The sequence below is a fragment of the Psammomys obesus genome, unplaced genomic scaffold (genome assembly GCF_907164565.1).
Source record: "Psammomys obesus unplaced genomic scaffold, mPsaObe1.curated_primary_1811, whole genome shotgun sequence".
NCBI lineage: Eukaryota > Metazoa > Chordata > Mammalia > Rodentia > Muridae > Psammomys > Psammomys obesus.
In genome coordinates this window covers 7,575,844-7,595,753 of record NW_026591711.1, presented here as the reverse complement: position 1 = coordinate 7,595,753, position 19,910 = coordinate 7,575,844, and the positions used below count along the sequence as shown (strand labels likewise).

The 19,910-nt window shown below is 41.8% G+C and overlaps 1 protein-coding gene across 1 annotated transcript in view; it reads left to right on the top strand.

Moving 5' to 3' along the window:
* Positions 1–2,545: 2,545 nt before the first annotated feature.
* Positions 2,546–19,910, top strand: part of Pde1c (phosphodiesterase 1C) — a 547,140-nt gene continuing 529,775 nt past the window's right edge. Inside the window, exon 1 of the mRNA XM_055611822.1 lies at positions 2,546–2,825. Coding sequence (XP_055467797.1) covers positions 2,546–2,825 — 280 coding nt within the window. The remainder of the gene's footprint in view (positions 2,826–19,910) is intronic.

Genomic DNA, 19,910 nt, shown 5'->3' with positions numbered 1-19,910 from the left:
TTAGCCGGGGATCAAGTGTTTGAATGCCAAAGACTGTGGGTGACATCTCTTACTCAAACCACAGTACATAGTAAGGAGACAAATGGTCCTTTCTGAGTTGTTCAAAGTAAAGGTGCAATATTTGTGTTGAGAAAGAATTAGTAGGAAAAAATATTGATAGTAACCAAATTTTGTGCTTCCAAATTCTGAGTCTTGGAAGTCTTTAAAGGCTGACCAACAGTTTATCAGAGTGTTAAAAGGAGCGAAAGACTGGGACGTATAGGTAGCACCCACTACACTTCTGAGATGCTCTGGAGTGGGAATCACCTAAGCTCTAATGAAATGGCCAGGGTTGCCTGAAAGTGTGAGCCTTGTATGGCAACTGGAGGCCTCATGTTGGATTATGATCTCTTTCTAATTGTGGAAAATACTTGGGGTGTTTCTAACTCATGGAAATCCTCAAAAGCATCAAGGGCAATGGTAATGGTAGCAGGGGATGGACACCGGGATAAAAGAATGCAGTTCAAAAGGAGCAAGCTCGCCTTAGTGGTGCACATATCCCCCCCCTCAGTCAACCATGTATATTTTCTCCTACAAAAAGTATGCTGGGTGTGTACATTGTTTACTTAGCTCCAGGCTCTCAGAGAAATCAAGCATGGTTGTGAAAGAGTTGGTTCCATCAGCTCTGCCGCTTCTTAGACCTTGGAACTGGACTGGAACAATATGTGACCTCTTCCTGATCTTCAATTTGCTAACTACAGTCCATGAGACATTTTACCCTGCATAATCACTTTTATCTGAGCCAATTTTCTATGTTCATTTCAATTCCTCTGCCTATCTCTCTCTCTCTCTCTCTCTCTCTCTCTCTCTCTCCCTCTCATAGTTAGAATCTGTAGCATTCCTTTGGCTTGCCTCAAGAGGGCAGGTTCCTGAGGTTGACTGAATAAGACACTGCCTGAGCTCCTGCAAGATAAAGGGTGGGGGTTATGGATGCTGTGCCCCAATTATTTGGAGAGTCTTCGAGTAATGTTGGCTCAAGCATGATGATTTTGGCTGTTTACCACCTATGGAAAACAAAGCTAAAGAGAGAAGCCCATGTGTCCCATAGCTGTCCCATCCTGGCTGATCCTCTGATTTGCCTCTGAATGCCAGCTGAAGATTCTAAAACCCATTTCTTCTCCCATTTATCGATCTGCTTGTTTCTGGACTCCATCTTTGTGATGATATTGTTTTACATTTATTGGTGAGCATTGCCAAGAGCCATAGCATGGTGTCATAAAGAGTTCTCCTCTCTGTCTTCAGAGAGGAGGTCTGTCTTGTTTTACACAATGTGACCTCAAATATGTTGTGTGTTGCACAAGTAGTTGTCTTACTTCACAGTCCAGTGCTGGATAGAAAACTTCATCTAGCAAAAGGAGTCCCATACAGTGCACTTTCATCACTAGTTGGTTGTGTGACCTTGGGTAGTTCTCCTTTGGGAAACATATTTTAGCTAGCATATCATCCCAGGTCCCCCTTTCTACTCCCGAGTCCCACATCAGGCATCACTATCTCCTCACTGTAGGCAGAGCAGCATGGAACCAGTGGCTTCACCTCAGCCAGCAAAGCAAGCTATCAGCAACACCCAGGCTGCTCTGGTCTAATGCCTTGGGAGTTCTCAGGGCTGCTGCCTCCCTGCTGGCTCTCAAGAACAGAAGTAGCTGAGATGACCTTTTCTCTACGTTCACTCCCCTTCCTGGGCTCAACCTCCAAAAAGAATGGTAGGCAGTCTTGGCAGGCACAAAAGTGGCAATGTCCGGCTTGAGGGGCACTGAGAAAACACGTGAGGGAGGGTGGTGACAAGCTAGCCTCAGGGACAGCACTGAACAGGGTTTCATCAATGAATCAAAGCCTAGAGAAAGGACATTAGCTTTAAGAGGTCATTGGGAGAATCCCATGCTCTAGTGGTCAGCCCCACACTCATGCACATGTGGACAGCACTAACTGAACTTAGTGGGTTATTAAAGGAAAGACATGAAATTGGGAACACAAAGTGTGTATGTGAGACTTAGGGGAGAATAATGTAAGGTTGATGTGATCCTATTTCATTATATACCTTCATGAAACTATCAAGGATAAGGAGGAGGGGGAAAGTGACAGGAAAACAATGCTAGCTTCTCCTCTGCCTTCGTTAAAGGTTCCATCCTCTCTGGGGACTGTGCTGGGAAGGAAGGATGCGCCATACCTTTGGCCCCAAGTGAACCAAGTCTAGGGTGGAGGAAAAAGTAACCCCTCATTGCCACGCCCTTTTCTCCAGCAATGCTTCAGGGCATCTTCTGTATCAACGTACTTCCATCCCCAGTGTGTTCCTATTCATTCTGGACTGTCAGAAAGGCAGACACCAACCAGATTACTCTCAGTCCACCTCAAGTGGGAGCGGTTAGCCCTCCCTGCACCCTTCTCAGCTGCCTTCTTGTGGCTGTCAGAGGAGGCGCAGTCCGCCAGGGGCGGCCCGGGGTTGGAAGGCAGCCAGCCTTCGGCAGCCAAGGGGTGCGGATCCCGGAGGATCTCGTCTTGGCCCGCTGGGATGGGTTCTGTCTCCTCCGCTCTGGCGCGGTCCCGCAACACCGTCGTGCAGCCGGGATTGTCGCCACCGCAGCCCGAAGTGCCGCTGGCTACTCCTGCCCCTCGCAAAGACTCTAGAACCCAGAGGCGCCAAGGCTCCTCCAGACCTTCACCAGCCTGGGAACCGCCGCCGGCCGGGCACAGGCAGCAAGAGCTCCAGAAGTTGGAGAGCGCGGAGCTGTCTCCGGTGCTGAAGCGATTGCCGACTATGTCCCAACCCTCCCCTAGCTATGGTCCAGAGGGTGAGTTTTTTGAGTAGCTCCTGCCTGGAGATTACTGGGAGCGCGCGGCTTCTTGCCTTTGGAGACAAGGAGAATCAGTCTTCCAACATTATTTCACTTTTCTTGTCGTCTTGCCCATGGCTTCTTTTCCTAGTCAAGTTTCATTTCTGGTTCAGTAAGGCTTATTTCAGGACTGCCATTCTTTCATAGGGGTTTAAGTGCAGAGGGGACGACAGCTACACCCTAAAGACCCATTTTCCTAGTTTTTCCGCCTGAACCAGCATCATGGGGGGGGACTTTCTTGTCACAGAAAGACAGGACAAAAGAAGAATTAAGCATTTCTTCCTGTCTGCTTCTAGGGGAATCAGGCAGTGGTAAGGAAATTCCTGCAAGTCTGACCTAAGACCAAGTTTCACTGGTGAAGGATACCAGTGTGTGTGAGTGGGGAAGGGCTTTTCTTAGATAGGCAGAGTGCTAGGAGTGAAAAGCTGACACGAAATCTGAACTAGGATGTGAATCTAAGCTTCTGCCTCTGGCTTTTCTTGTGATTTTGAGTCACATACTCTCTCAAGCGAGTTTATTCATGTGTGATATGGAAATGACAGCAGTACTCATTTCACTAATGTGCTGGAATACAATACAAGCAGAACTTTGTAAATGGTAGAATGCGATGCAAATACTGGGCATTATACAGGCACTAAATCTTTCCACCTTGTCGGTGGAGAAAAGAGGGGAATCTACTTTGACAGTTTTAGTTTGAGATAGTCATAGGACCCATTGAATTAGATCAGGTCGTGTGTGTGTGTGTGTGTGTGTGTTTGTGTGTGTGTGTGTGTGTGTGTGTGTGCGTGTGTGTAACTGAAAATAAATTCCTTAGTTGGTCAGTAAAACCCATAACTCACAAAGGGTTGATAGACACATCTGCCTGCCCTTTGGTTTTGGATACTCATTGGGGTTGCTTGTTACGTTTTCAAGGATTCAGTAGGTTAGGTGCAATATAGATTCTGTTCACACGAGATTATGGTTAGTGGAGAGGAGTGTTGGCTTACATTTCAACCCACTGAGAGCTAAGGATACATCCACGATTATGCTCCTAAGCATTTTCTTATAAAATATTGTCAATGTCCATGTTAGCTTTTATCTTTTTCAATCAACTTTTTCATGGAAAGAGGCTACATACACGTTGTCCCAACGGAGAATTTTTCACTGTAAAATGTGTTTTTATGGACATTTTCCTTCATCTAGAGGATATGTATTCATGCACCCCCTGGAAAGAACACGAGAATAGGAATCGAGAAGGACACTTGTATTCTGCTAAAATCAGCATCCTAGAACAGGTACTTATTTCTTAAGCTTATAGAATATTATTTTAAAATGAGTACAGATCGGTTTGTGTTGCCTCCTATATCTTAAAACTCAAAGGAAGTATTAGAGGTAAAATGATCAGAAAAGCATAAGTATTGTATAAAAGTGAAGTCCTATTAAGGTATTTAGAGTATTTTTCTAACATGTGAACATACATTTAGCTTTTATACAATGTGCCTTGGTTTGTGCCTTAATTGCATAAGATGAAGTTTGGGCTGCCTTTGTGGAAAGCTTCAGTACTAGCTTTTGGTGGTATTAGCTGGATTATAAACATATGTATCCATTACTAGAAAGTATGTAGTTTTTCTTATACTTTTGATGATGTGGAATAATATTTTGGATGTTGTAATTAATTTGCACAAAGCAATTTCTAGGATTTTGTGTATTGCAATTTCTATTCTAAAGTCCATGAGAACACCTGGAAAGTACTTTTCACTTTAATTTTTAATTGCTTAAGAATAGTTTTGCCAAGCCTTTCATTTTTATTTTATGAAGAACATGAGCATTTTAAATTGTGTTTTGAGTTTAGATCACTTAAGCAAAAACAAAGTTATTAAATTTATGTATTTGATCTTTTAAAGGAAAGGTACAGGTGAGGCATGTCATGTATTGTTTTTTTCCCTTTCCTCCCTTCCTCTATCCCTTTCTTTCTTTCTCCCCCTCCCCTCTCTTTGAGACAGGGTCTCACTATATAGACAGGCTATCCTGAAACTCACAGAGTTCTGCCTGCCTCTGTCTCCTAAGTTCTGGGATCATAGGCATGTTCTACCAGCAGCATATAAGCCTTTAATTCCAGCTCATAGGAGGCAGAGACAAGTGAATCTCTGTGGATTTGCGGCTGGCCTGATCTACATGGCAAGGCAGCAAGTTCCAGGCCTTCAACCACAACATAGTAAGTCCCTGCCTAAAGAAGAATAAAAAAAATAAAAAAGGAGGAGAAGGATGGGGAGGAGAAGGAGGAAGAGCAAGAGGAACAGGAGGAGGAGGAAGAGGAGGAAGAGGAAGAGGAGAAGGACAAGGAGGAGGAAGAAAAAGTCACATCTCTAAACCGCAGTTGATTTAGATAACTAGGCTTGTGAACCAGGTTCATCTTTACCTTCTGTAAGAAATGGGGTGAGTTGTCCCCATGATATAAGGTTGCTTTTGGCTGAACTGCATTGGATTTTATTATAAATTTATGATAATGGGCAAAAGAACAGAGAATTTGTGAACTCTAGGAGCACATTAGCTTGGTATGTGGGATCCTAAGTGTTTATGTGAATGAGCCACACTGATGAGTGAGAATGCCACATGGAAATTTTTATCACCACTTTGCAGAGGAAGACAGTAAAGCCCAGGGAGTTGACTAACAACTCATGTAACTAGCAAACTCAGGAATCTAGTCTCAGGAAGCCTCTAGAGACACATACTCATTTCTTCGGGCTGATGTGTTAGATTCTGTGTGTTTATTTCCCATTTATAACTCCTGTACTTTCTTGCTTAATGGCATGCTTTAAGATTTTGTCTTAGTTGTGGGGAAGGGAAACAATGGAAAGTGCTTTGGAACAAGTGGAAAGTTCTGGAATGAGAGTGTCAGAACATAAGGGAGACAGGATCACCTTGGGTATTACTGAAGTGGCAATTAAAGCCAGGAACCTTAGAGGAGAGCCAAAGTCAGGGCCCAGAGTCAGTTGTATCTTCTCATGGAAAGTTAAATTCTTTGAGTTCCTAAGGTTTGATTCATTAAGGGTGGTGGTGGCTCCTCTCTCATTTTTGTGATAAAAATTCAATGATATAAGGTGTCGAAGTTCAAATGGGGACCTGGTATACAGGACGCATAGGTGTTCACATTATTTATTTATTTACTCTGTGGTGTGTGTGCTCATGCGTGTCCATGAAGCAGGATGTAGGGTGTCTTCCTCCATTGCTCCTGACATCATTGCCTTGAGACAGGATCGCTTACTGAACCATAAGCTCACTGCTTGAGCTAGGCTGTTTGCCAGTGAGCCCTCGGCATGTAGCTGCTTCTGCCTCCTCCAGTGTTGGGGTTACAGGAAGGTGTTATGATGTCTAACTTTGTTGCTGGGTTCACGTGGATTTGAACTCAGTGCTTCATGCTTGTAGAGCATTGCTTTTACCTACTAAGCTCCAAACATAGGTGTTTCATATATTTGTTTGTTTTCAGAGCTTTGGAGTCAAAGTTTGATCCATTTTCAGTGAAAATATATCTCAGAATAAACAACAAACATGAGGAAAATGAAAACCCTGCCCATAGCTGTCTGTGTATTGCTCAAGTATCTATGGGTGATTATCAGTGGCTCCTTGCTTTTGTCAGAAACCTCTCTGGATGAGGAGGTATTTTGATACTGTTCATGGAAATCATTTTATTAAGATTAATAATCTGTATATCTACCCAATTGAAAGCCATTAAAATTTGTATTATTTCCACCTGCCATTCTTTTGATCTTGTTTTAACGTTTGTATGTATTTTAAGTGCTAAATCTCTCATTCTTTCATGTCCTTGGTTCCTTCCTGGGGTGGAACAAAGAGCTTTCCACATGACTGACAAGTGCTCTACTCCTAAGCCACACCTCCAATCTCCAAGTACTGATTTTAAAGTACAACCAAGGGGTTGGGAGTGGGGGAAATGACTCAATGTATAAGAACACTTCCTTTGCAAGCATTAGGACCAGAGTTTGAATTCCCAGCAGCCATAAGCTGGGCATAGCTGTACATGTAACCTCATTATTGGGGTGGAGACAGGTGGGTCTGAAGAGGGCTTTGACCAACTAGTCCATCTGAGAAGCTGAGATTCCTATGGCAGAGAATGATGGAAGAAAGCACCCGAGGTCCTGCTCTGGTGGTGCACACACATACATGTGTGTGTGTGTGTGCACTTACTAATAACATACAACACGGGTACACCAGCAGACAAACAGACACACTGTACAACCAATATTTTTCAAGCTGCAGTCTTGAAGTGTCACGTTGTAGAGATTTTCGTTGCTTTCTGGCTTCCATCTACATCTTTTGTAACAACTAAGAAAACTACTGCAATGCGCCTCTGGCTAGGTTCTCTTAGACATTAGGATCAGTGGCTGTCACCCAGAAAGACAGTTCCAGAAGCCCAGGCTGGTGGTTTGGGGATAGGACTGGAGTACTAGTATGTGAACCAACTCTCTCAGGTGATTCTGTTCCCACCTAAGCATGTATTACGGTCACTTGATAACATTTTAGGACCACTCTCAGATTTCTCATTCGGAAGTCAGGTGAGCAACCCAAGGACCTGTATGTCTGACAAGTCCCCAGATGCTTCTGCTACTGCTGCTCAAATGCTCGCACTTTGAAGAAAAGCAGTAGAAATGACCCGAAGGGCAACATTAGCCAGGAATGTTGTGTTAGCAGCATGAGTTCTTTCTCTGAGATCTGGGTAGATGCTCTAGAGTCAGAGAAGCCACTCTCATTTCTTCACCTTCCTAGTCCCTTAGCAACCACTCTCATGCCATTTTCTAATATGTCAGAGTAATTATGAACCTTTGCCAGTCAAGCTTTTAAGTTGGGATTAATTTTTTTTGGTAATTTTCATTTGAATTAAAAAGACTGACTAATGTGAAAATAGAACAGGACGCTCGTCATCTTAAAATAGTGGGTGGATGGGTAGGTGGCTACCTCCAATTGCTTTCATCTTGAAGACTCAGGGCATCTCTCAATGTGTGTGTCCCTATTTTGAGTTAATTTAAATAGACAGGAACAAACTTCTAAGGCTGAGGCTAGTGACAGGCGATCCTGATGAGGCCTGGTAAGAACAAGGACATGTGATGAGTAAGTGCCAGGCTCCTGGACGAAGCAGTCACCTCCAGGGGCTGCCCTCTTTCACCCTTCCTTCTTCCCTCACCCCAGGGAGCCTGTCTTGACTCAGAGTTCTAGCACAGCTGAGAGGGTACAGAACCAGTTTCCTTTGATTCTCTCTGCTGATAGTTAGTAGCCATTTTGTTTTGGAGTCAGACTTAACTTAGGGAAGCAAGCACCAAGGTTCTTAGTCTCAGCCACAAAAAAAGCAGTTGTTCTTGCTGGGTAGACAACTCAGGGGAGGGAATTCGTGTCATCTCTACTGTGCTAATAGTGTAAGAGACACACAGAGATCTTTTTATCATTCCCAAATTCATAATTTTCTGAATATATGGAATAGATGGCTGTTTTCCTGGTTACGTTTTATCAATTTGACACAAGCTAGAGTTATCTGGGAAGAAAAGCTTGAGCTGAAAAAAAATGCCGATATCAGATGGCCTGTAGGCAAATCTGTAGGCATTTTCTTGATTAATGATTGCTGTGGGAGGGCCCAGCTCACTGTGGGTGGGACCACCCCTGGGCAGGTGGTCTTGATTGTATAAGAAAGCAGGCTGAGCAAGCCATGAGGGACAGTCCAGTAACCAGAATTCCTCCTGTTCCCTCCTTCGGTTTCTGGCACCAGGCTCCTATTTTGAGTTCCTGCTCTGACTTCCCTTCATGATGGACTATAAACTGTAAGATAAAATAAAACTTTTCATCTCCAAGTTGCTTTTGGTCAGTGTTTTATCACAGTAAAAGAAGCAAAGGCAGCTGTAGTTTTCCCTTTAATACAGGGGATTTAAGTACAATTTTGGAGATTATTCATTACATACTTTCCTAGACCATTTGCAGTTAGTTAGACCTTCAGGAGTCTCATTACTATTTCTTCCTAACAGTGTGGTTCTAGGAGCTCTGGGAGGTTATCTGGAGTCATGCAGGCTTTGGTAGTCCCTTTCTCTATGACCAACTGCTTTGAGTCTTTATCTGGGAAATGGAAATGATATGGACCTCATCTGGCAAGTTATAAATGTGTGCTTGGCCCATATCATCGGCATGGCTGCCACTTCATGTAATTATGATATGAGGACTGTTCAGTGGAAATCAAGCAGTAAGTGGAGTGAGGAAGCCAGGAGAGAATACAGAGGAGCTGAAGGCCAAGGTGAGCAAAGAACAAATAAGAAGCTATCTGGGTGGTTAGGGGTGTGGCTTAGATCATCTACTTCTGAGGTGAAGACCTACAGTCGCATATATGTATGTCATCCTTGAAATTATTTTGTCTATTATGTATCCAAATTTGCCAACTTAGATTGCAATGTGTGTTAATTTTAATCTGCCTCTTGGTGGGGAGAGGTTAATAGTAATATCCAAGTTAAAAATACTCAATATGTAGTAAATTCCTATATTCAAAACTATTCCTCCAACTATATTTGACAGTATTAAAGGTCTTTAAAATCAATACGTAAATAAGTAGTAATTTTTTTCAGTGGTGAAGTGAGCGATGTTGAAGATATGTCAGTTGTTCAGAAATCTTGTCAGGCCTGTCTGCCCTTGCATGGCTGCGATGTAAGAATTTTATGAGTCAAATCACCCTGTGTTGGCCCCTGTGGACCCAGTTCCATCAATGCCTGCAGAATGGCCCCTGTCACACGTGTGCCTGCTCACAAATATTTATTCCATGTTGCCTGCCCCAGTGCTCCCTACTCCCCATGCAGTCCCTGACTGAACGCCACTGGCAGAGGATTTTGAGATCCTTGTTCACATGGCTGACTGGCTCTCTTGGCATGCAACAGTCTCATCTAGGCACAAGAAGTTGGGAATGTCACAATGTGTGTTCAGGAAGAGGGACAGACCATAAATATTTTGCACACTGACCATTGGCACACTTTCTATTTTCTATATTTCACAGCTAGGAAACAGGCTCATAAAGGTCAAACAACTTGCTTGAAAGTACAGACCTAGGAAACAGAAAAGCCAGGATTCATATTGGTAATCTGAGTGGAGAGATGATAAGTCTAAGTTAAAGAAAGATGCATAGTGCAAGGTGAGTCCTGGTAGAGGAAATTACAAGCACTTTCTTACAAAGGATGCTGGAAAACCCCTGCCCCAGAACTTCTTGGGTTGTTGTTAGAATGCATCCTCTCAGGACCCCTCAGATGGAATGAGTCTCAAGAAGTGAGTACCAGAAATCTACATTTTTAAAACCACAAAGTGAGGTGAATCTTATTCATTTTATCTTTGAAAATGGTTTCACCTCTGGTGTTTACAGCATCCATTGAAAGTATAAATGATTTTTTCATGGATGAAGTAAGTCACAACTGGATCAAATTAGATTATATGTGTTGAAGGGCTTTGAAGTAGTATGTACCCACCAGATAGCATCTTTGTTTCCATGGAATGATTGGCGCCAGAAAAGTTAGACAATGAATCAGAATTGGGAGGGAGTGAAGCTAATGAACAAATATATCAGGTATGTTCTGCTAAAATAAGCACGTCTTAGACATCATCTCCATTTTCTACAACTTGAGCTTAAGGAAAAGAAATTTAAAAAATAATTGCTAACAAGTTCTTAATTTTAGTTTAATTATTTTAAAAATAATAATGACTTAGATTTACAGTTAGCTTTCCTATTATTTGAAAAGTTACAATTTTACTTGAAATCCCCAAAAAATCATTGAGATAATACTGTTGAAATTCCACTTTATAAGTGAAGAAGTTTAAGTGGGAGCTAGCCGAGACTGCACAGCAATAAGTATGAACTAAGACTGGCATCCACACTCCTGATGTCTGTGCCTCTGCCTACAGCTCTGCATGGGTTGTCAATCTAAGCATCCTGCTAGGAGGTGAGTTCCCAGATGGAGAGAAGCATGTTGCAAGCATGTGTATAAGTTATAAAGACTTGGGGTTTTTATTTTTAGTAAAGAAAAAAATGTGGTTTGAATAAGAATGGCCTCATAGGTACATGTATTTGATGCTTAGTCATCAGGGAATGCAACTGTTTGAAAGAATTAGAAGGATTAGGAGGTATGGTCTTCTTGGTGTAGTCTTGTTAAAAGAACTGTGTCACTGGGGGTGGGCTTTGAGGTTTCAGAAACTCATGCCAGGCCAGTCTCTCTCTCCTGTTGTCTATGGATCAGACAACAGGATATAGAACTCTCAGCTACTTCTGTCTGTCTGCATTCTATCATGCTCCCCACTAAAGGCTAACCCTCACAATCTGTAAGCAAACCCCCAATTAAACACTTTCTTTTATAGGAGTTGCCTTGGTCAGGGTGTCTCTTCACAGCAATGGAACAGTGACTAAGATATCAAATTACTAAGTATTTTTTCATTGGGAAGGAGTTGAATTCCAGAGCTGCTGCTGTCAGGTAGGTTGGGAATGTTCTCTGGTCCTGGAGGGTCTCAAATTGCCATTACCTGCCATGACCTCTGTGAACCTCCAGCATACATGCACGTCTCCTCAGACAGATGGAGCTGTGTGCAGCTGCCAGTGCCCCCCCCTACATCCTGAGTGCTTACTCTCCTGAAGGGGCTGGAATGGTGCCCCCGAGGATCGTCTCTGCAGCTGGAGGGGCTGCTCTTCTCTAACACTTTCTCCACATTTACCTTTTTCCAGAAATCTTTCTTAGTTACATCTATATTAATTAAATGTTCTAGTGATAACTAGAAAGATGTTAATTTGAACATATGACTTTTCAGGGTAAAGAAAAAGTCCTCTACTGTCTGAATGTTCATATGGGCTGATATGAATGATCCTAATGTTGACATGGGCTGGGATGACAATAGGTGATTGATAGGAGAAGGTAAACAATTTTATTTAACATGGGAGGGACTGTCACAGAAATGTGATCAACATGTAGCCTAGTGGGAACTAGACACTACTATAACCCTCCTCATAGAAGAGAGGCATTTGTGGGTTATGGCAAAAGATCTTAGGTGAATTAATGAGCCCAATGCTCTGACAATGGTAAATGATTATCTTTGGGAAATGAATGATGCTTAGCAAAGGGAAAACAGCATGTGACTAATTTACTCAGATAACATAGTGCTTCAGGTACTGGGAAAGGCATCTGATATTTCCCTTTTTGTCTAAAGACTCACCTAAGAAGCAGTTAGCCTTGGATCCTTGTCTAGTTTTCATGAACTAAATTCTTATCTATTAGAAGGAATATTAAAACGTGTAAGTGCCTTTAATTAAAAATATATTCCAGGGTACCATATTTTCGGGTATTTTCTAAACCCCAATAAATGATCTTAGAAATCCAAATTCAGTGCCAAGTTCTTTTTTCCATGGTTGCTTCTCACCCCGCTCCCCTGCCTTGATTGGAGATTCCATCACATTGTCATTTGCCCTGTCAGTCTGTGGGCTTGATGCCCCTCTGATCTCAGAGATTCCAAATAAACAGCAGCAAACTGAAGACTCGATATATGCAGAAAACAGTTGGATCAGCCATATACAGTTCATTAAGACCTTGGGATCTCAGTAGATTTGGCTTCCATCCCAGCTACTTCAGGAGTTGAGCAGCCCTTATTTTCATGTTCTAAAAGGAATTACACATCGGGGCTCTTGAGAGTTTCTCCAGCTCTGTTGGGCTGCTGCTTGTGACTTTATCATTATTCCTTATGTGTCGACATCTTAATAACTGGGCATCTTCTTCCAGCCCGGGAAACAAAGAATGTTATCCTAAGCTAGTTACTTTTCTAGCTTCGGTGGTAAATGTGCCTGATAAAAGGTAACTGAAAAATGCCTTTAATGTGGCTATCAGTTTGCAGCGATACAGGGTAGCGTGTGAGGAAGGCGGGCACATGGTGCAGCCTGTGGGGAAGGCAGCAGGAGCGAGAGAGACTGTTTTCAAGCCAACCTCAGTCAAGAAGCAAAGAGAGATGAATTCTGGAGGTCAGGTGACTTTCTCATTTTAACTGTCCGGGACCAAAGTCCCTGGGGTGATCCCCGCATTCAGGGTGGGTCTCTCCTCTTCAATTAAACTTTTCTGAAAACATTCTCATCAATAAACTCAGATCTAAGTTACCATGCTGATTGTGAATCCTGTCAAGAGGAGAGGGAAGCTACCACAGTCCTCCTTCTGGAGTGTGTGCACTGGTTTAGCTTTTTCTGTTAAAATGTGGTGGTAGTATTTGGAGGTCACATTAAATTTTTTTTGTATTTTTTTATTTTATGAAATAAACTCTATATAGTGCAGGCTGACCTTGACTTTGAAATTCTCCCGATTTAGCCTTCTGAGTTTTTTCCTGATCTTTTAAAAAAGTTACATTTATTTATTTATTTATTTATTTATCTATTTATGTATTTATCTATCTATCTATCTATCTATTTATTTATTCTCTCTCTGTGTGTGTGTGTGTGTGTGTGTGTGCTTATATGTGTGGGTATGCATGCCGCAGCACACATATGTGTGGAGGTCAAAGAACAACTTTAGGGAGTCAGTTCTTTCCTACCACATGGATTCTGGGAATAGCTTCAGGTGACAGGCTCCCAAAAGTGCTTTTGTCTAGAGAACCATCTCACCAGCCCTTGATTTCCTTTTAATGATTAGAAAAGAACAACTAAATAATCAAATAATTATATTTGCGGGAACAATATGTTAGCCTTTACCAACAAGCTCTTATAGGTCAGGCACTGAATGCTGTAGTGTATTCTATCAGGGAGTTCCCATTGTCATCTACTGTTCACAGGCAGAGGCACTGAGGTGTGGAACGTCATCTGATGTCACATGCCTAGACAGTGCTGGAACGAGATATGAACCCAGGACTTAAGCACTGTGCTGAACTACTTGAGACATTAGATCTCAAATCTGATGGAAAAAATGTCATCAATTTACTCAGAAAGACAAATATTGCGAGTTTTCCTCATATGTGGAACATATAAATATAATAGGTATTTATATTACACATACATACACAGAGAGACATGATATGAAAGTAGAAAAGAAACTGTGTCTGGTGCATGGAATGGAAAACAGAAGGGACAAATAGGAAAAGAGAAGGGAGAGAAAAGGCATGTGGAAGTAGGCGAGGAACATGCTCAAATTACAGCACACTCTTTGTGAAAATGTTCTTACAGGGCCATCAGATGGAAAAGGTGTTTGTAGCACCATCTTGGGACCCAAGTTCAATCCCAAGAACCATGCAAAGGTGGAATAAAGAACTGTGTTTATAAACTTTTCCTCTGACTTGCACACGTGCACTGTGACATTCACACCTTTGCCTACTCACTCATCGCGTGTACACAAACACACTGATACAGTTTTAAACAAGAAAATGTTCTTATGAAAACCGTTACTATGTATAATGAATCTATGCCAATAAAAATTGGATAGTAGGCTGAATATAATAAAAACTCACTATGTACATGTCAGAAAGAAACCCACTATTCTATACCCTCTGAAAAAAGATGGGCTAACTTACCATCAAAAAAGCAACAGTACCCAAGAAGGAACGCAGTACTGTTGGAAACATGCCATGGTTAACAGTACATTTCTGGGAAGGCTCAGTGGATAGAAGAATCTCTTCACAGGTTTGAGGAATAGAGTTCAGATTTCTGGAACCCATGTGACAGCTTGGCAGGGGCCGTGGCCACCTGTATCTCCACCCTCCAGAAGACAGAGGCCAGGGATTCCCAGGACATGCTGGCTACTTAAACTAGCCAGATTTGGCAAGCTCTAGGTTCATCCAGACATCTCGCCTCACTAAACAAAATGGAGAATGATTGAGGAAGATACCTAGGGTGAACTGTGGCTCTCTACACTCATGAGCACCCATATGCACTCACATATGTGAACACACAGACACACATCACAGACACATGCAAGAAGTTTTTTTATAATTATTTTTGTTTATGTGATCTAAGTAAGATGTGAACACATTGACAGATGGATGACAGGTAACATTCAATTACTATTGAGTTAGATTGTTTCTAGTTGGTGAAGGTTGAAGTAAGAATAAAGAGTATAACTAATATCAAGAAAAAGGACCGGTGTGGTGGCACATTCCTTTAATCCCAGAACTTGGGAGGCAGAGGCAGCGGGATCACTGTGAGTTTGAGAACATCCTGGTCTACAAAGTGAGTCCATGACAGCCAAGGCTACACAAAGAAACCCTGTCTCAAAAAACAAAACAAAAAGTCTACTACTGCCAGCAGGGTGGCACACGCTTGTAATTCCAGCACTCAGGGAAGCAGAGGCAGGTGGATTTTCCTAATTTCAAGCCTTTTCTGGGCAACAAATCAAGTCTAGGGCAGCCAAGGCTACACAGAGAAACCCTGTCTCAAAAAACAAAACAAAACAACAAAAAAAGAAAACCTCCTAAAATATGATCTCCCTAACAAAACGGGTTTTACCCTTGCTGTATAATTTTCTCACTTTTTTTGTTCAGGTAAACAATAGGGTCTTTACTCAGATGAGATTATGGCATAAAAATCTCATGATTTTTTTTTTTTTTTCAGAGAACTCATAGTAGGAGTCAGACTCTGGAGTGAGGCATGAAAAGTCTGGGTTCTGTCTTCATTAACTATGTAGTCTTGACTGTATTAATCAAACCCTTCTTAGAATCAGCTTTTTCACCTTTAAAATGTAGACTTTTTTTTTTTTTCCAACAATGCAATCATACTGTTGTTTATGGGTTTAGTGTGATTTTCTCAGCACAGGGATAGGAACAGACACATTGCTAGTTAATATTTGTGTTACTAGATGTATGATTAAAAAAAAAAAACAAAACAAACAGTAGTGAAGCCTGTTTTAGTACAGATTCCTGGCGCCTAAAAGGGCCAATAGGCCCAGTGGGTAAAGGTGCCTGCCACCAAACCTGACAACATGAGTTCAATCTTTGTAACACACATGGAGGAAAGAGGAACCTCAGTTCTGTGTGTGTGTGTGTGTGTGTGTGTGTGTGTGTGTTTGCAGTTGCCTTGCTTTAAAAACAAAACAGAAGCCCCCAACTTTCCCCTGAATATAAATGCTCAGGTCATTCCAAAGCACATTGTGACACCCTCCTCCTCACATCCCAGGGAATCTGAAAGATGGTTCCTGCAAGAACCCTTTATCTTAGATCAAACATATTCAATGTATTTTGCTGGAAAGGAAACTGGCTTTTGTCCCATCACAGTGCCTGCCTACCTGTCTACCCCTGAGCAACTCTCAGGTTCTGCTTGAAGGCACGGTCAAGCCAAAGGGCATCTGGAAGATCCTAGAGTGGAGAGTTAAGAGTTTCCTCCCCTGTCCACCCTGTGGCTAGGCTCCCAGTCCCTCAGTCCCTCTGCACGGCTCGCCTAAGAGGTAGCCTGTCTGCCCACATCAGGGTGGAAGAATTTTATCTTCCGTAGGGGTTACACCCGTCACATGATCTTGGAGCTGCCTGGCTTGAGTCCTTGCTTTTTCCACTCTGTCACTTTTTCCACAGCCATACTAATTGTGGGCTCTCTGGGGAGAGGGGAAGCTGGCAGCTGTGCTCCAAGCCCTGTTCTAGAGCTGTGCTTTTTTGTTATCAATAGTGGGTTTCAGGCTCCCCAGGGTCAGCCAAGGAGGAAGCATAGGAGTGACAGGTAAATGGGAGCCCCAGGATTCATCCATACTCAATACTGCTTTTAAACTTGTCTTCCATATAACATGGTCTCATTTTTCCCCATTGGGAAAATTCTTAAAAATATAGTTTTTGTGTGTGTGTGTGTGTGTGTGTGTGTGTGTGTGTGTTATGGTCTTGGTATGTAGTCCAAGCTGCCATTGAACCCGTAATCTTTGCCTTTCAGCTTCTAAATTCTGGGATTGATCCCAAGCGGTTTTATTTGTTTGTTTGTTTATTTTTATGGCCTACTTGAATGAAAAAATCTTGAGACTAGAAAAATACACATAAATATTCTTTATGATTATTTTATTTGTTTACTTACAAGAAATTAGAAATCTTAAGTTGAAGAGGATATATTAATTTAGGATAATATTTTTCAATTCTTACATTATATGACCTACGAATCTATACATGTGTTTTAGTTACTGGTATCTCTGTCTTATGAATGTCATTTGGAATCATCTTCAATGGTGTCTAAGTTGTTTGTGCTATAGCACTTTTAGAATCCATGAATAATTCTGACACTAGGCATTTTACAAGCCAAATACTGATGGCTGTATAGGTGTCAGCTTGGAGTTTATTGTGAAATTTGAATTTCTACTCTATTGGGAAGCAGTGACTTGATGAGAACTTAGGTACAAGGTGAGAGTCCCTCTTTTCTGAGGGCTGTTTTTACTCTAAATCCACTGGAATGGTTACAATTAGTATTTCATATGAATTGAAAATGTATTTGCAAATAATAGTTACAATACATAAACCAGTATAAAATGGAATAAATATATTATTAAAATATGTAATGTATTATTACTTATAAACAACATATTGAGTATGTCATGTCAGGCAAGATATATGATTATATATTGTATTAAGAACAATAAGATTTTATACAGTACTTAAGTACTATACAAATATACTAAAGCAATATATGCAGGCTCCTGGCAAAAATGTCAAACAGCCAGCTGCGGTGACTTATACCTGTGGGATACACTAAAGAAGCAGAAGCAGGAGGATCACAAGCTTGAAGCAGGGTTGGGCTATACCCTAGGGCTGATGAGAGGGATAGCTCAGAGGGTAAAGTGCTCACTGAGCAAGGCTGATGTCCCAAGTTCCTTTCTTAGAACCCAGGTGAAGGTAGAAGGACAGAACCAACTAACTCATTTCCATCCCTACACACATCACAGTTACCAAAAAATGCCTTACAATTTTAATTTTTATTTGAGATAGGATCTATTTTGGGATAAACAAGAGAAAGAGAGAGGAGAGGAGAGGAGAGGAGAGAAGAGGAGAGGAGAGGGAGGGGCGGCCTTCTCTGTCAGATCAGATGATGTTATTGGTAAAGCAGGAGGGGCAGCAATGGTGTTTGACATCAGAAAGTTGGGCCCTTCACAAGAAAGAGGAGACTATTCAGGCCCACAAGAGTCCTTGGTCTTTCAGGAGGATTAGGGAAAACCATTCACAGCTCTTTTCCCCAGGCCTCTGATCTCTTACACCTCCCATTGGCTGAACCCCCAAGGATCAAGGGCAAAGGAGGTCAGGAGAGAGAGAGAGAGAGAGAGAGAGAGAGAGAGAGAGAGAGCGCGGTTTGGAGAGCAACATAGTTTTACCTTGTAGCCTAGTCTCATCTGGGACTTGTAGTTTTCCTGCCTCGGCTCCTTTACTGCTGGATTATCAGCATGTATTAGCATGCCAGTTTAACAGCCTAAAATACCACGTTAAACTCTGTTTTTACTTCATCTAGTCTCTGTGCACAGTTTGAGGCTCTGCTCTTTTTCTTGTCCAGTACCATCTTTCCCACTCTTCAAGAGTTTTCTATGGTGTTCTGTTAGTCTGACTGCTTTTCTTCCAGTTGATGGCCTATGAATTCTTTTCACAATTAAATATGAAACATATCTGTAATGGTTTGTTACAGGATGTTGAAATTAAAATTCAACACATCTGAATTTGCCCAGCCTTTGCGTGCCTTTGCCCAGCTGTTTTCAAATTTCATCAATTTGTGTGAATGGGAAAGAGCAGAGAGGGAAGAAAAGGATTCGTTTGCCTTCATCTGGAACATTCTCAGCTTAACATAAAGCATCACTGACTCTCATTAGATCACTATATATTTTCCTAGGGAAGAAGACCACAGTACTTTCACTCACTGACCGTGTATCGAGGAAGCTGCACTCTGCCACCCTGGCATTTCTTATGGTCTTCATATCTAGGATACACAACCATGGTTTTGACCAGAGAGTGCATCTCCTTGCTTCCCTAGCTCAACCAAGAAAAACAGCTCTAAGAAGCACCCCATACATGTATACATTATACAGTGACTGGAAACCCTTTGGAAAAACATCACTGTTTATTAACTTTCCAACAAACATAACCAGGTTTTAACTGTTCTGGAGACAATGCCAGTGCTTTAGTCTTGAGTTAACTGGGGAGATGGAACTGAGGCCCTACATGAAAGTGTGATGATTCCCCTGGAAGAAAATGAAAGCCCTACACAAAAGTGAGATTCCCCCTAAAGAAAAGTGATGTCTACCACTTGGGAGGCACAGACAGATGAGAAGTGCTGTATCTATATCTATATCTATATCTATATCTATATCTATATCTATATCTATATCTATATCTATATCTATATCTATATCTATATCTATATCTATATATCTCTATCTCTCTCTCTCTTTATCTCTCTCTCTCTCTCCCTCTCTCTCTCTATAGAGAGATAGATATTGCTTACCAGCGTTAGAACTAAAAACAATTATTCGTTACCCTGTTGTTGGGGTTTAGGTGGTAGAAATAAAGTTTCTTTTAAGACTTGATGTCTACAGGTCTGTCTTGCTTAGTTGTGTCTTGGGCTCCAAGCAGAGGAAATAGGAATGTCTCTGGAGAAATGAAACCTCAATCCAGCTTACACTATTCTCAGATAAAGCTTTGATGAATAGTGAAGAATCTAGTGAATGGGGTGGTAACCTTGGCAACCTTTAAATTCTTGTTCTTGTTCTCCTCCTCCTCCTTCCCCACTCCCTCCTCCTCCTTAGTCTTGTTATATTTGAAAAAAAAAGAAAAAGAAAGATTCCTCTATTGTTTTGTCACTCTCTTTCCCCTCTTAGTACCTAACACTGAGTGTACTAAGTAAGAATAATTACTGTAGCACGAGTGGTGGCCCACACCTTTGATCCCAGCACTTGGGGAGGCAGGGGCAGGTGGATCTCTGTGAGTTCAAGGCCAGCCTGGTCTACAAAGTGAGTCCAGAACAGCCCAGGCTACACAGAAAAACTCTGTCTTGAGAACGAAGCCAAAGAATAATTACTGCTTGCATTGTTGAAATAATAATAATAATAATAATAATAATAATAATAATAATAATAATAATAA